Raw genomic sequence first — 18,045 nt, forward strand, 5'->3', positions numbered from 1 at the left:
CTAGTCTAATCTGAAATCTGACCAAGTTTCCCATTCATGTAATAGAATTAACCCTGTATCAGTATGCCCTGGGTACTGCTACAACCTGATAGTAGGTATGTATCATTTCATACATTGCATAATCCCTGCTAACCCTAACAACGTTTATAAGGAGGAAAATAAGCAGCAAATTCAGAATTATGGTGTACGGTATCTGTTTGGCTATGTATATATACAACAATCCTTCTTCTGAGATGTCTGACCACAAAGAAACAGTATTTACACGAATTTCCCCTTTCCTTGCTGCTGCTGCTGCTGCTAAGTCACTTCAGTCATGTCCAATTCTGTGTGACCCCATAGATGGCAGCCCACCAGGCTCTGCCGTCCCTGGGATTCTCCAGGCAGGAACACTGGAGTGGGTTGCCATTTCCTTCTCCAATGCATGAAAGGGAAAAGTGAAAGTGAAGTCGCTCAGTTGTGTCCGACCCTCAGCGACCCCATGGACTGTAGCCTTCCAGGCTCCTCCGTCCATGGGATTTTCCAGGCAAGAGAACTGGAGTGGGGTGCCATTGCCTTCCCCTTTCCTTAGTCTATCTTAATTCTTCTTAATTCTAAGCAGTCTAAATAAAATGCCTTTACATTTCTAGGCCTTGGGACTATTCATTTTAAAATAAATCATTCAATAATTTAAATACCATAAGAGACATATATTATGTATTCACTGCAAAAGGTACTCAAATCAGGAGCATATTTAAGAGGACATAATTTAATACACAACCACCCTCACCAAGATAAAGCTAACACTAGTTCAAGTGATTATTTTCAAACACAGTGCTAGATGAAGGAAATTTTTAAAAGTTGGAATGCAATAAATGCTATGTTACTATATATCACCACTTAGATTTCCTCTCCAGTCCCCAAGGCAATAAAAAACTAAACAAAAATACCTATTTAGGTACAAGCACAAGTCTTTTATACCTTCACTATTACTGAATTCCACAAATGTAATATATCATCTGGTTTTAAATGCGTCCGTGCAAGCAGCCTATTATATATAGATGAACAGATGTCTCTGAAGCTGATGCACGGTGAATCAACTGAGCTGCCTGCCAGTAAAGAATTGAAAGAAAAGAAATAAACCATAAAGTGGGGAACCTTTCCCCATGAAAGGGGAGAACCATTCCCCATGAAAATAATCAAGTTTTCCATCTATTTCAAATATTCAAAAGGTGATCAACTGCTATTTGAACAACTGGCTACTCAGGAAATTAGAACAAGGGGAGGAACCTGACATTCTTCTGCCCACTAAGACCACAGAGGCATGCCACTGGTATTCAAGGGCTGATGCCCAAGGACTGAATGTATCAAACAACTGAATCAATCAGGTCTGGGAAAAAAACATCAAAAACAACTGGTGTGTTCCCAATCTGGCTCTGGGCTCCCGTGGTCAGAAGCTCTGCATTTTACTGGGAAGGGGGATGTGCAGCTCAGCAGGCTGCTCCTACCTCATTCGTACTCACCCATTACTGGTTTCCCCAAGACTTCTAGAACAGGGAGGGGAAGTGTGAGTTATGAGGGAAATAGAAGAGAAGAGCAAAGAGTCAGTACAGGAATAACTGCGAAAGAGCAAAACCCCTCCCCGTGTACCATCTTTGCTCAGGACAAAGGCCTCTTCAATGAAGATTCTGACTGCTGAACGTCCCATTGACTCAGCTCTCTCAGAAACACTGATAAATCTTTTTCTCCATTCTTTAAATCTGGATATGAAACTTGAAACCTAATCAAAAGACCACAAATTTGATTGCAGCTTTTCAGAATATTTATGTTACAAAAAGGCTCCAAAATAAACTTGTTGATTTTGGGAATAAAGGAAATGCTCCTTGACTAGGTATTACAAGCTAGCCCAAAAAGTCAGTGCTGTATTAGAAACTCAGTGAGGTTTATATGCTTGAGGAGAGCAAAAGGCAAACAAGCCTTCTCAAAAATCTTCTCTCCCCACCCCAAACCCCCACTAAGATATCTGACTCTAAGCTATGGAGGTTCTCATAGTCCCAAGGAGGATACAGAAACCCAGAAATGATTAACTGAAAGACGGCCTGGTTGGAGCTGAATCTGAAATTATGAGTTTTCATGAGAATTAAAAGTGATCGCCATAGTAAGATACTAAAATAAAAAGGACGAACACACTAGAAAATAAATTAGATGTCATTCCTGGTATTCCTAAGATACAACTAATACTAGGAGATTTCTCCATTTTAATTCAACTTCATGATACTTACATGATTTAGAATAAGGAATGTTTGATTTATCTACTCATGAATTACAATCAACCTCGCTCTTGATAATGAACAAATATGCAGAAAATCAACAAGAACGTCAAGACTCGAACAATACACTCCACCCAACAACCACAGAATACATATTCTTCTCAAGCATACATGGACCTGGCTCTAGGACAGACCATATACTAGGCCACAAAATGACTTTCAATAAGGTTAAATGGATTTAAATGATACAAAGTACATTCTGTGACTACAATGAAATCAAATTAGAAACTAACAACAGAAGAAAATAGGAGAAATTTAAAAATAAGGAGAAATTAAATAATATACTCTTAAATCAGATTGATTATATTCTTTGCAGCCAAAGATAGAGAAGCTCTATACAGTCAGCAAAAACAAGACCGGGAGCTGACTGTGGCTCAGATCACGAACTCCTTATTGCCAAATTCAGACTTAAATTGAAGAAAGTAGGGAAAACCACTAGATCATTCAGGTATGACCTAAATCAAATCCCTTACGATTATACAGTGGAAGTGACAAATAGATTTAAGGGACTAGATCTGATAGAGTGCTTGATGAACTATGGATGGAGGTTCGTGACACTGTACAGAAGACAGGGATCAACACCATCCCCAAGAAAAAAGAAATGCAAAAAAGCAAAATGGCTGTCTGAGGAGGCCTTACCAATAGCTGTGAAAAGAAGAGAAGTGAAAAGTAAAGAAAAAAAAGAAAGATACACTCATTTGAATGCAGTTCCAAAGAATAGCAAGGAGAGATAAGAAAGCCTTCCTAGCAAATCAAAACCACAATGAGGTACCATTTCACGCCAGTCAGAATGGCTGCAATCCAAAAGTCTACAAGCAATAAATGCTGGAGAGGGTGTGGAGAAAAGGGAACCCTCTTACACTGCTGGTGAGAATGCAAACTAGTACAGCCACTATGGAGAACAGTGTGGAGATTCCTTAAAAAACTGGAAACAGAACTGCCTTATGACCCAGCAATCCCACTGCTGGGCATACACACCAAGGAAACTAGAATTGAAAGAGACACATGTACCCCAAAGTTTATCGCAGCACTGTTTATAATAGCCAGGACATGGAAGCAACCTAGATGTCCATCAGCAGATGAATGGATAAGAAAGCTGTGGTACATATACATAACAGAGTATTACTCAGCCATTAAAAAGAATATATTTGAATCAGTTCTAATGAGGTCTATGAAACTGGAGCTTATTATACAGAGTGAAGTAAGCCAGAAGGAAAAACACCAATACTGTATACTAACGCATATATATGGAATTTAGAAAGATGGTAATGATAACCCTGTATGCAAGACAACAAAAGAGACGCAGATCTATAGACCAGTGGCAGAGGGAGAGGGTGGGATGATTTGGGAGCATGGCATTGAAACATGTATAATATCATATATGAAACAAATCGCCAGTCCAGGTTCGATGCATGATACTGGATGCTTCGGGCTGGTGCACTGAGATGACCCAGAGGGATGGTATGGGGAGGGAGAAGGGAGGTGGGTTCGGGATGGGGAACACGTGTATACCTGTGGTGGATTCATGTTGATGTATGGCAAAACCAATACAATATTGTAAACTAAGTAACCTCTAATTAAAATAAATAAATTTATATTAAAAAAAAAGAAAGCTTTCCTCAGTGATCAGTGCAAAGAAATAAAGGAAAACAATAGAATGGGAAAAACTAGAGATCTCTTCAAGAAAATTAGAGATATCAAGGGAATATTTCATGCAAAGATGGGCTCGATAAAGGACAGAAATGGTATGGACCTAACAGAAGCAGAAGATATTAAGAAGAGGTGGCAAGAATACACACAAGAACTGTACAAAAAAGATCTTCAGGACCAAGATAATCACAATGGTGTGATCACTCACACTCACCTAGAGCCAGACATCCTGGAATGTGAAGTCAAGTGGGCCTTAGGAAGAATCACTATGAACAAAGCTAGTGGAGGTGATGGAATTCCAGTGGAGCTATTTCAAATCCTGAAAGATGATGCTGTGAAAGTGCTGCACTCAGTATGCCAGCAAATTTGGAAAACTCAGCAGTGGCCACAGGACTGGAAAAGGTCAGTTTTCATGCCAATCCCAAAGAAAGGCAATGCCAAAGAACGCTCAAACTACTGCACAATTGCACTCATCTCACACACTACTAAAGTAATGCTCAAAATTCTCCAAGCCAGGCTTCAACTATACGTGAACTGTGAACTTCCAGATGTTCAAGCTGGTTTTTGAAAAGGCAGAGGAACCAGAGATCAAATTGCCAACATCTGCTGGATCATCGAAAAAGCGTGAGAGTTTCAGAAAACATCTGTTTCTGCTATATTGACTATGCCAAACCCTTTGACTGTGTGGATCACAATAAACTGTGGAAAATTCTGAAAGAGATGGGAATACCAGACCACCTGACCTGGCTCTTAAGAAAGCTGTATGCAGATCAGGAAGCAACAGTTAGAACTGGACATGGAACAACAGACTGGTTCCAAATCGGAAAAGGAGTACATCAAGGCTGTATACTATCACCCTGTTTGTTTAACTTATATGCAGAGTACATCATGAGAAACGCTGGGCTGGAGGAAGCACAAGCTGGAATCAAGATTGCTGGGAGGAATATCAATCACCTCAGATATGCAGATGACACCATCCTTATGGCAGAAAGTGAAGAGGAACTAAAAAGCCTCTTGATGAAAGTTAAAGAGGAGAGTGAAAAAGTTGGCTTAAAGCTCAACATTCAGAAAACTAATATCATGGCGTTTGGTCTATCACTTCATGGCAAATAGATGGGGAAACAGTGCAAACTGAGAGACTTTATTTTGGGGGGCTCCAAAATCACTGCAGATGGTGACTGCAGCCATGGAATTAACACACGCTTGCTCCTTGGAAGAAAAGCTATGATCAACCTAATCAGCATATTCAAAAGCAGAGACATTACTTTGTCAACAAAGGTCTGTCTAGTTAAGGCTATGGTTCTTCCAGTAGTCATGTATGGATGTGAGAGTTGGACTATAAAGAAAGCTGAGTTTCAAAGTATTGATGGTTTCGAATTGTGGTGCTGGAGAAGACTTTTGTGAGTCCCTTCGACTTCAAGGAGATCCAACCAGTTCATCCTAAAGGAGATCAGTCCTGGGTGTTCATTGGAAGCTTCAAGTTTAGTTGAAGCTAAAACTCCAATACTTTGGTCACCTGATGCGAAGAACTGACTCCTTGAAAAAGACCCTGATGCTGGGAACGATTGAAGGCAGCAGGAGAAGGGGACAAGAGAGGATGAGATGGTTGGATGGCATCACCAACTCAATGGAGATGAGTTTGGGTAAACTCTGGGAGTTGGTGATGGACACAGAGGGCTGGTGTGCTGTGCCGTCCATGGTGTCGCAAAGAGTCGGACACGACTGAGTGACTGAACTCATGCAATAGCCAATGGGTCAAAGGAAAAATAATAGAGACATTAGAAAGCATGTTGAACTGAATATATAAAATTTATGGGCTATATCTAAACTAATGCTTAGAGGGAAATTCATAGATTTAAATGCTTGTATGAGACTAGAAGGAAGACTTCAAACACATGTTGTAAATAAAACCTTCACTTTAAGAAGCTAGAAAAAGAAGTGAAACTAAACCCAAGTAAGTAGAAGAATAAAAGTTAAATGAAAGTTGGACACGCAAAAGTCATGTCCGACTCTTTGTGACGCCATGGACTGCAGCACGCCAGCCCTCCCTGTCCATCACCAACTCCCAGAGTTCACCCAAACTTATCTCCATTGAGTCGGTGATGCCATTGCTTTAAATTATAAAGCAATTATGTCAGAAATAGAGAAAACCAATAGAACCAAAAAGTTGCTGTTTACAAAGATTAACAAAATTGACAAATGTTTCGTTAGAATAACCAAGAAAAGAGACCTAAAATCAGGAATGTAAGAGGAGACATTATCACCAACTACAGAAATTAACAAAGTTAAAAGAGAATACCATGAAGAACCACATGTCAACAAATTAGATAACTTAGATAAAGTGGACCAGTTCCTAGAAAGGCACAAACTGTTGAAATTGATGCCCACCCCCCGCCCCCCCAAAAAAACAGAATATCCAGACAGACCTATAAAAAGCAGACATTGACTTGTTAATTTAAAATCTTCCTCAAAAGAAAACTCAGGCTCAGACGGCTTCACTGATAGATTTTACCAAAAATTTAAGAGAAGAATTAGTAATAATCCTTCAAAAACTCTTCCAGAAAACAGAGAAAGGAACACTTTCCAACTAACTCTGTTAGTTACTCTGATATCAAAGCCAGAGAAAGAGACCAGAACAAAACTACAGACCAACACACCTTATAGATACAGACACAAAAATTCTCAACAAAATACTAGAAAGCAGCAGCCAGGACTAGAACCAAATCTGCTGAATTTTTATCCTCGCATTATTTCCCCATTCCAGTGATTCTCAACACTTACTTCACAAATAAAATCATCTGAGAATTTTTAAAATTTACTTATTTTTTACAGTAGGTCCTTGTGTTATCTATTTTAAATACAGCAGTGTGTATCTGTCAATCCCAAATTCCCAACCTATCCCTCCTCTCCACCCTTCCCCACCCCCCAACCATAAGTTCATGGATAATGTTTTTAATTGGTCTGGAGTGAGGCTTGGGAATCAGGGTTTTTCAAAAATTTGCCAGGTGATTCTAATGCGCCATTTAATGATAGTTTGGTCTAACTTAAATTCACCTTACTCCGGAAAATTAAACATGTTGCATCCACGTTCATGATGCCAATCATAAATCAGGTTGAGTAACCAGTACTTGAGCTGGGTGAGCTGACGTGTGTGTTCAGTCGTGTCTGACTCTGTGACCCCACGGACTGTAGCCCACCAGCATCCTCTGTCCGTGGGGTTCCACCAGCAAAAATACTGGAGTGGGCTGCCACTTCCTCCTCCAGGGCATCTTCCCGACCTAGGGATCAAACCCGAGTCTTCTATGTCTCCTGCACTGGCAGGTGGATTCTTTACCACTGCGACACCTGGAAAACCCAAGGAACTAGTATTAAGCAGATTTAATTCCCCTTTCTTTTGACACTCCCAATTAACTGCTTTTAAAGCACATCACGGGCTTCCTTGGTAGCTTAGTAGTAAAGAATATGCTTACCACTGCAGTTCATGGGGTTGTGAAAGTCGGATACAATGACTTAGCGACTAAATAACAACAAAGGACCTCATCTTTTGTTGTGTACTGTCCATTCTAAAGGAGATCAGCCCTGGGATTTCTTTGGAAGGAATGATGCTAAAGCTGAAACTCCAGTACTTTGGCCACCTCAGGCGAAGAGTTGACTCATTGGAAAAGACTCCGATGTTGGGAGGGATTGGGGGCAGGAGGAGAAGGGGACGACAGAGGATGAGATGGCTGGATGGCATCATGGACTCAATGAACGTGAGTCTGAGTGAACTCCAGGAGTTGGTGATGGACACGGAGGCCTGGTGTGCTGCGATTCATGGGGTCACAAAGAGTCGGACACGACTGAGCGACTGAAGTGAACTGAACAATGTTCAGTGTTTTTAAGTTAAAAATTTTGTTTCAAATTTGTTTAAAAGTTGGTAACAGGAGAGGACTTCCATTTTCTAACACATTTCCTCTGGAAAAATTATTTGTCATTAAAAAAAATTATATTTAATTGTTATTTATGATATTGGTTTGTTTTCTGTCATACATCGACATGAATTAACCATAGGTGTATATATGTCCCCTCCTTCCTGAATCTCCCTTCCACCTCCCCATGCTCTCCCACTCCCCCAGGTTACTACAGAGCCCCGAGTCATTCGGCAGACTTCCACTGCTATCCACTTCCCACAAGTGGTGACTATGCTCTCACGCTGCTCTCTCCACTCATCTCACCTTCTCTTTCCTGCCCTTCTCCGAAGTCTGTCCTCTATGTCTGCGTCACCACGGCTGCCCTGTTGAGTAAGTTCATCAGTACCATTTTTCTAGATTCCGTATTTATGGTTTAATATACAATATTTATTTTTCTCTGACTTGTTTCACTCTGTATCATAGGCTCTAGGTTCATCTACCTCATCAGAACTGACTCAAATGCATTCCTTTTATGGCTGAGTAGTATTCTATTGTATATATGCACTACAGCTTCTTTATCCATTCATCTGTTGATGGACATCTAGGTTGCTTCCATGTCTTAACTACTGAAATAGTGCTGCAACGAACACTGGGGTACATGTGTTGTCTACCACTGAAGGTTTGTCAAGGTGAAAAAGAATGGTGAAAGAACAACCTAATAAAGAGAAAATCTGGTACCTCTAGACTCGTTTCTGTGAGTTTTTGATCTAAATCTAATGCACTTGATATGATGTAATATCTCCTAACTTCTATTCTAAACACAGCCTAGCACACTTATTTATAAATATTGTTAAAACTAATTTTAGATAGTATATATTCTTACTCCAAATTCTGTTCCTTCTATAAATCCCCAAAGTCTGATTTCATAATAATTGGTACATTTTTTTTCTCATTAACTTTCAAATATCAACCCCGGAAGAAATAAACAAATACAATTCAGTTCAGCAATAGATAACACCACCCCAGCTTCAAACTGGAGAATGTGGTTTACTGGGAAGATGAGAGAAGGAACAATGTGGGTTTTATGAGCAAGCTTAGCATGCTCATAATTAGAAAATTCATCTCTGCAGCAGTGAATTACACTGATGCTATTGGTGTATTTTTTGTTTTTGTAAATTATTTAATTGGAGGCTAATTACTTTACAATATTGTAGTGGTTTTTACCATATATTCACATGAATCAGCCATGGGTGTACATGTGTCCCCCATTGGTGTATTTTTTTTCCATTGGTATATTTTTATACTTCAGTTTATTCTATAAATTGCAAAATCACCCAAATAGTAAAACCACATCACCCATCACTGAAAACCAAAGACTATTCTCTGTATGCTCACTTGTTTCATTATTAGAATATATGAATAAAGGTGGGTGAAGGCGTTTATGTCAATTACATCTCAATTTTTAAATTATTTTTAAAAGTAAGTGAAGCTACCCCCAGAGGAGGGTATTTATTCCTCATTTCTGCTGCCTGGGTTACTTTACAGCATCACCTCCAAAATAGTGATTGGGGGTGAGGATGAGCAAAGAGGTCTCCTCCATGCACTCTCTCATCCACTTATCTAACATATTTACTAAACAAACATGTTAGGGTCTGTGTTAGTAGGCTGGAGACAACCATGGTCTCTGCTCACATTAAGCTTTCAGTCCAGTGGGAAACAAGACATCAAACTGCACATACATAAGCACAAGCTGTGGTTAGCATTTCACAAGAGAGAATAAAGAATGAAGGGGTCAGACTCTGGAATCCATAGTTACTTCTTTCATATTCGTGATGACTAACGTTTCACCTCTCCTCTTCACTGTGACAGTCAATTATCTAAGATACTAACACTCCGTGAGAAACAGAGGCCTCAGGGTAAGCTGTCTTAAAGTAAGTTAAGACAGTTTCATTTATTCACTTTACATGTATCTACTTACCTGCTTGAGAGCTCACACACTAGTTGGTGGGCATGCCTGTGTACTTCATATTCATGCCTTATTCAGTTATTCCTCAGCTCCTTGTCAAAACTTTCCTTGGCGTTCACTCAAGAAATCTGAGGACCTACTGCCTGTGCCAGACACTGAGCTTGCTCGGGGGATAAAGTAGCCACTAGACAGAGTCTCTGCCTTCAGTGGCTGTTTGAGGGCAATAACCATCAAACAGGTGCGTATAAGACTGAAGAGTATTTTCAAAGAAAATATTACTCAGATACCACATCCCAACCAAGTGGTTTGATGGGTCCCCTATTCAATTCATGCATTCAAACAGTTTTTTGTACTCTCAAAGCTAGGGCTGGGTGCTAGAAATACAGACATGGTTCTCATGTTCGAGGAATCTTAAGTCTAATGGGGGAAAAAATGGACTCAAAAGTGAATAATTACAATGCAATGAGAAAGATACTGATGTCTATAATATAGATTTTTACTTAAGTCACCAGAAAATGCACCTTTAGCCAGTACACATGCCCTACTACCAGGCCCCTGACAAATTCCAAGACATTCGGTCTCATGTGCGATACACATGTGCATAAATAATAAAAAAGGAAGTGCCGGTTTCTTAAAAACTCAAATAGTTATGTACTTGTAGGGGCTACGGAGTACAAAGGTGATGCTATCCTACTCTGGAAGTCACAGAGAAAGAGCAGCTAGAGCCTTTCTGTGTGGGGTAGGACAAGCGAACCTGTTTGGGCCTTATGAATATTTCATCCTCATGATTAGCCTGGACTGATGTTTCAAGTAATTTTCTGATACCATTCCCAAAAGTGCCATTCCTGTGGGCCCCTATTTACTGCAGTCTCTCCTAAGTCCTTCCTGAAGATGCTACAGAGATGAAAGGACAGGGGGAGCCCTCTGCGCCTCACTGCTCCCCCCTGCCTCTCTGCGTCCTGCCTCTCAATTTCTGCCCCGTCCTACAGTATCCCTGCAATGTTTTCTTCTCCTGCTCCTTATACAGAATTTTTCAGGCTTTCTAGACCATTTCATGATTTTCTTCATTCAACTTGGAATACCAGCCTGCATAGTTAGCACAGTGTGAGTGAAGTCGCTCAGTCGTGTCTGACTCTTTGCGACCCCATGGACTGTGGCATACAAGGCTCCTCCAACCATGGGATTTTCCAGGCAAGGGTACTGGAGTGGGTTGCCATTTCCTTCTCCAGAGGATCTTCCTGACCCAAGGATCGAACCCAGGTCTCCTACATTGTGGGCAGATTCTTTACCATCTGCGCCACCAGGGAAGCCTAGTATAGTGTACATGGCACTAAAAATGTATATCTGGCCTTTGCTTTTAATGTAAACAGTAGTATTTTAAAGAGTACTAACCTTTAAGGGTAGACCCAAAACATGGAAGAATGGGAAGGCAGGGGTTCCAGTCCTGGCTCTGCTGCTACCTAATCAAGTCACTTGATTTCTTTTAGACTCAATTTTTCTCCCTGTAATACAATTCGGTAAAATAACTCCTGCCCTTTGAAGTTCCAAAAAATCTCATGTATGTGAAAAGTTCTTTGTAAAACTGTATCACAGACTATAAATGTCTCACTAGAGGTCTTTACATCAGATAGCTTTTCTCTTGGACAGGAGCAAGAACTGCTGGAAGTGTAACCTGGTACCATACCCCCAGAGAGAAGCTCTACTTTGCAGAGTAAAAGGGCCTTATATAAAAACCTCCTTGTTTAAAATCACCCCAAGTTGTGTGGGGCAGGGGGAAGGGGGAGAGGGAAGAGGAGGGGAGAACTGCTTCCTTCTGGAAGGCTTCTGGAAGGCAGTTCTAGGACATGCAGTGAGTGAAGAAGCACGCTCTGTTCTCAGACTCCAGACGGCCTGGCGTGCATAAAGAGCGAGAGACAGAGAAAGGCAGCAGAATCAGCATTCGTTCATTAACAAAATTAAATGTACAGTAAGTGTTCAAAGCACGCGCCTGGAATTCTGAGCTGTCAGTACCAAAACAGTGGTTAACGGACCCAGAAGGGTCCCTTTATTTGTTGCCAGAGAAAGAAGGACCCGCTAAAAGTCAGATCCGGAGTAAAGACAAAAAGGAGGAAGTAGAGGCAAGAGAAGGAAAAGTTGATTCTCTCTGAGATCCTACTGATCCACCATCTAAAACTCATATGGCCAAATGCACTGCGGTATCCTAGACTGGATCCTGGAACAGAAAAAGGAGACGAGTGGGAAAACAAATGAGATCTAAATAAAGCGTGGAGTTTACTTAGCAGTGTAACCAATGTTAATCTTAGTTTTGACAAATGTACCACAGGTATGCAAGATGCTAACATTTGGGGCAGCCAGTGAATGGCATACGAGAGCTCCCTATTCTATCTGTGCAACCTTTTTGAAAGCGCAAAATTATTCCAAAACAAAAAGTTTATTTTGGAAACCTATGACTTTGATTCTCCTTTCAGAAAGATGTATGAATCAATTATGAAAACATATCCAGAGTCAGGTTTTTCAAACTGAAGTGCTCCCATGTGTTAGACAGAAAGAAGTTACTAATTTCTATAAATGATTAGTTGTAACAGGTAATAGTCTAGTAAATTCAAATTATAAAATGATTTGCGGCATAAACAAACACAATAAACAATAATGTAACATTGAAGACTTGAAGACAGGAATACCTAATTCTTTAAAAATTACACATACCAAAGTCACTATTTTATTGATATGCTCATTCAACCCTTTCAAAATCCCACAAATGTCTCTCTCATCTCTCTAAACAATGTGTGAACGAGTTAAATTATCTCTCAAATAATCTGCTTTAGAAATCAGAAATAACATTATCAAAAAAAGATAAATATCTTCTATTTAATCTGAATACCAGCAGAGAGACAGGCAGTGATGAGGTATTCTCCTGGGTTGGTAAATCTGGTAATTTACAAAAGATAAGCTTGTGAAAATTTAACTTGAACTACTGAAGTATGAAAAATAAAAGAGCTCTGTACTGTACAATAATACTTACAAAATGGTGAAAACACGCATGCATCATCTTATTTAATTCCTGAAACAAAGCTATGCGGAAGATGGTATAATTATACTATTTGTAGATGAGGAGATTGAACCTTAGGGAAATTAAGCAATTACCCAAGGTCAGAGGGTAGGTAAAGGGTAGAGAGCAGAAACTGGAACCCAGCTCTATCTCAATCGACAACCTGAGCTCATAACCACTATTATATATTGTGCTTCTCTTCTTCCACAAAACACACTAGTTCCACACTTTTAAAAATGACACTGTATTAACAGTGTTATCTGAATGATGTGACTGGAAAAAAATGATCTATATTCTTATGAACCAGGGGAAATTCCAGGTGATGTCAGCTAGTGGCACATGGCATTTCAGAACTCCAGAATTGAAGAGGCTCCCTCTATTCAAATTCCAACGGTAACAGAGACTACAGACAACAGTGGTCACCTATAAAGGTTATTCAAAGGGGCTCCTCCCAGAGGCGGGAGGCAGTCTGGTAAGATCCCAGAGAACTCCACAGGCCCACTTTCCACTTGGAGCTCAGATGCGAGAACATCCATGCTGAACAGAGAGCACCTGCTTCCTGGTACAATTACCTCTCTGCAATCTGCCAGGGGCTCTTTCCTGGTACTAGGGAGGTTCTGGGTTGATTCACTCATTCATTGATCAAACTAATATTTTTATCATGAACCTACGATACGCTAGGCATCGTGTCAGGTAATATGGCAGTAATAGGGACAGACGGCATCCCTGCCCTCACACAGTATATGCTCTACTGTGGAAAACATAGTAAATACGTTAGATAACTTATGGTGGTGCATTATATGAAGAAAAATACAGTAGAGTAAGAGGAAGGAGAGGGGGCTGGGTGGTCATTTTATACTGAGTTCACAGGCAAGGCCCTTCTGAGGAGACAGATGCAGAAACCTAGATAATACGAGAAACCATGAAAAGATCTGGAGACAAGAGTATTCCAGGCAACAAAAATAGCAAATGCAAAGGCACCAGAGTTAGAAAAGACTTGTCTTGAGAAACAAACTGAGACTTAAGAGATGAGTTGAACACGCTGAACTTTACTATGCAGTCACTGAGCTGGACACCCTACTACAGGGACTCATTCAATCTCGGCAGCTACTCAAGGTATGTACTGCCTCTATTTCATAGATGAAGAAGAAGAGGTTCAAAGAGGTTAATTACTGTTTGCACAGCTAGTAAGAGGTAGAGCCAGAGTTCAAACACAAGTTGGTCTGATCCCAAAGTCTGTGCCTTTTCTATTACATCATATTTAATGCCAGAGTCATGGCAAAAATACTAATAATTACACATAAGTAAGCAAATAAATCGGAGAAGGCAATGGCACCCCACTCCAGTACTCTTGCCTGGAAAATCCTATGGGTGGAGGAGCCTGGAAGGCTGCAGTCCATGGGGCCGCTGAGGGTCGGACACGACTGAGCGACTTCACTTTCACTTTTCACTTTCATGCATTGGAGAAGGAAATGGCAACCCACTCCAGTGTTCTTGTCTGGAGAATCCCAGGGACGGCAGAGCCTCATGTGCTGCCGTCTACGGGGTCACACAGAGTCAGACACGACTGAAGTGACTTAGCAGCAGCAGAAGCAAATAAATTAAACTCCCATGTCCTCAAAAACCTGAGGCTCACCATTTCATTTTGGTTAGTTGCTCATCACACTCCTGAAGTGATCTTTTCTAACTGCAGCAGACAGATTGCAAACTGCCAGCCACTTCAATGTCTTCAGTCTCTTGCCGGAGGAGAGTGCTCAAACAACCCATCACGGAAGACCTGGGAATAACGTGTACTTGCGCCACCCGTCTGAAAGGATGGAGATAAACTGGGAGTGTGCTTCCTTTCGACTGGCAGGGCCATCTGAACAAGCCCTTCCAACACTAAAGGCACCAGGGACAGCACTTTTCCCGTCACGTCAGTTCTGCACGTTCACCCAGGAAATACGGGCCGCTTCAAATCTCACTCGCTATTTCCCTGCCGTATAACTGGTGGGGGCTTCCCAGGTGGCTCAGTGGTAAGGAACCTGCCTATAGTGCAGGAGACGTGGGTTCGATCCCTGGGTCGGGAAGATTCCCCCTGGAGGAGGAGGGCTTGGCAACCTACTCCAGTATTCTTGCCTGGAGAATCCCATGGACAGAGGAGCCTGGCGGGCTGCAGTCCATGGGGTCACAAAGAGCTGGACATGACTTAAGCGACTGAGCATGCGTGCCCTGTGTAACTGGTGCTGACATTCTGCACCCAACTTTGCTGTGGGCAGGTGACAGGTGAACAGATTCAAAACTTGCAACAGGGTAGTTCTTCCACAGCAAGCCAGAAGTGAGCCCAAAAAGTTTTCTCTTAAAACTATATTAGAGCATTTATTCCTTCCGTACCTTTATAATATGGATTTGAAAACACACAACATGATAGGATAATCATGACTGAGATAAAGGCAGCCATCAGTCTTAAGGGAAATCAACCCTGGATACTCATTGGAAGGACTGACGCTAAAGCTGAAGCTCAAGTACTTGGTCACCTGATGCAAATACCCAACTCACTGGAAAAGTCCCTGATGTGGGCAAGATTGAGGGCAGAAGGAGAAGAGGGTGTTAGAGGATGAGATGGCTGGATGGCGTCACTGATGCAGTGCACACGGAGCTGGGCAAACTTTGGGAGATGCAAAGAGTCAGACACGACTGAGCGACTGAACTGAACTGAACTGAGGGGCAGGTAGGCCCCTCATGGCGTGCTGCAGTCCCTGGGGTCACAAAGAGTAGGACACAACTGGGCGACTGAACAACACCAGCAAAATTCTTTTCTGCAGAAGAACTAGATCCATAAAATTAAATTTCATGTAGTATACGAGGTGTGAAAGCTACAACTCTATCAGGTAAAACTGTTGGAAGAGTTAAAATCCTCAAGATCAGAAAAGCCAGTCTATTAAAATCCAGTAGCCCGTCTATCTACTGCAGGGTTTTCCCATGCCCCATCCCCCCAGGTTTACTTAGTAAAGACATCACAGAAGTAAATGTGTAAGCAACTCTAAGGGCGGTCAGGTTGTTAGGAGAACTGTCACTCTATTTCCTGAAGCTTCTGTGGCCAGGTTTGCAAGTGGAGCGTTTCATTACTGCAGGTTTTACACAGAATTTTACGAAACAAACCTGCATTAAGTTAAAGCAGAACTGAAATCAATGCCTTCTGGCCACTTCAGGAATGATTTCTGTTTTCCCATCCCAGAAACCTCCTTTTAATTTAGAAGTTTGGCTCTTCAACATACACCATGGATGAGAGGGGACAGGGCAGCTCCAAAGCTAAAATGGAAGTAGAATGCAAAGTGGCCAACCGATCACCCAGTGAGCACACACCGCACCTTCTAGCATGATTCTGAGTGATGCAGAGGGTGCCACGCCTTTTAGCAGAAAGCTTATTTTTAAATTATCCCGGATATCAGCTTATAGCTTCCTTCCTCCTGCACTTTCAAATCATCCCAGTATTAATAACACCCCTCCCTAAGAAGTCTCCTTGTAGCTGTTTCAGAAAAGTGCATCTGACATGTTTGACACAGTGTGTGATACACAAGCAAGACCCCTCTGTCTCCGGCTCTTCTGCCTCTCTGGGGCATGAAAGCAACCAGAACTACAGCAACAGCTGGGGATCATTAAACCGACAGAAATAGCTTCGGAGACTCCACTGGTGAGTGACTGGGGGGAGGAGAGGCTCAGTATCAGATTAAAACAAATCAAAAGGGCAACAGGAAAAGGGCGGGGGAGGGGGTAAGGTGAAGCCCAAGTTGTGTATCACACCCGAATTTCCTTTACACAGTCCAAGGGATGCACCAAAGCAAAATAAAGGGACGGGTGACTGCAGCCTCACTTGAGCCCCACCTATTCTCGATGGAAAGTTTAGTCAAACCTAAAAATGCGGGTCAATGAGGACAGGCTGGGGGAGGGCTAGGGGGAGCTGCAGCATCACTAAGGCTAACCTGGGTCACCCCCAGTCTGGAGGAATCACTAGAGGATGTGAGGCAGTTCTGGGGCTGTGCGGACAATGAGAATCAACTCCACAATGGAGCAGGGGCAAGGGAATGAGTGTATGTGCCAAGCCCTAGGTCGACTCGGAGACCAAACCAAGTCCAACCAAGTCCCGGGGAGGACCAGACACTGGATGAAATGCAGGCCCTCAGGCTGTCCACTTCCAGAGCAGAGCCACGCCTCCAACGCTAGCTTTGGAGCCTGGCAGGCCTCCGAAGGTCGGTGCAGGAATGTGCCATCTGCCTGGCCCTGTGCCCGAGTGTGCTCAGCACATATCTGAATGCCCCAGAAGAGCTTTCATTAGGTGGCCCCACAGGAGTGGGCTTGCATATCCTGATCTATACCTCAAATTCTGGTTAGTCCGGGATCCTGGGGTAGCCTCTCCAGCCCCCCACTTGCTAGACTGTCGCTTCACATCACTAAGGCCGCTCTCACCAAGGCATGCTCTTTATAACTGATCTTACAGGACGGCCGTTTCAGACAGCTTCCCCCACCTGCAAGCCTGAACAGGAAGTGATTCGATTGCAGATATTAGGACTGCAACTCTCTTTGGCAAGAGTGTTTAGTAACTGTGAGATTGCGTGAACTTCAGCTGAACATTTTATTTGATGCAGCTAATTAATGATTTACTGGAGAAGGCTCCAGGCTGATGGCTGTTCTCAGCAAAAAGCAACTACTACCCTATCCTCCTTCAAGAATCGACTGCTCCTTTTCTAACCCATAAACCTTGTAAGAACATATCCTAATACATATTTCCAAAACCTGGTTTTCTATAATGAGTTGTTTTTTTTAAAAAAAACTCAGAATAGTTGACTCATTCTGAATATTTTAAGTATTAAGAAGGGTAGAAGACACACAAAGATAAATCCATTGCAGAGGAGACTGAGAAAGAATCTAAACTATATGTATACATAGTTTACACACACATACACCACATATAGTTAATTTTAAGGCTTGTGGTTGCTACTGTTTAGTTGCTAAGTCCTGTCTGACTCTTGTGACCCCATGGATTGGAGCCTGCCAGGCTCCTCTATTCATGGGATTTCCCAGACAAGAATACCAGAATGGGTTGCTATTTTTTTTTCTCCAGGGGATCTTCCTCAGCCAGAGATTGAACTTATGTCTCCTGCATTGGCAGGCAGATTCTTTACAGCTGAGCCACCAGGGAAGCCC

At 42.0% G+C, this 18,045-nt stretch overlaps 1 protein-coding gene and 1 long non-coding RNA gene across 6 annotated transcripts in view; one reads left to right on the plus strand and one right to left on the minus strand.

Annotated features, from left to right (window-relative positions):
* The window catches only part of MRTFA (myocardin related transcription factor A), a 166,464-nt gene that overhangs the window by 41,105 nt on the left and 107,314 nt on the right, over nt 1-18,045 (minus strand). The window contains exon 1 of one of the 5 annotated variants that reach the window (XM_042247771.2): nt 1,627-17,375. The exons of the other annotated variants lie outside the window; for them this stretch is intronic. Coding sequence (XP_042103705.1) covers nt 1,627-1,684 — 58 coding nt within the window. The 5' untranslated portion in view covers nt 1,685-17,375. Of the gene's footprint in view, nt 1-1,626; nt 17,376-18,045 lie in introns of those variants that run through there. 5 annotated transcript variants of the gene reach the window in all.
* LOC121819232 (uncharacterized) lies at nt 16,419-17,638 on the plus strand. The gene is made up of 2 exons (XR_006059483.2): nt 16,419-16,534; nt 17,339-17,638. It is a non-coding gene; the product is annotated as an uncharacterized LOC121819232 (long non-coding RNA).

Source organism: Ovis aries, chromosome 3, assembly GCF_016772045.2.
Source record: "Ovis aries strain OAR_USU_Benz2616 breed Rambouillet chromosome 3, ARS-UI_Ramb_v3.0, whole genome shotgun sequence".
NCBI lineage: Eukaryota > Metazoa > Chordata > Mammalia > Artiodactyla > Bovidae > Ovis > Ovis aries.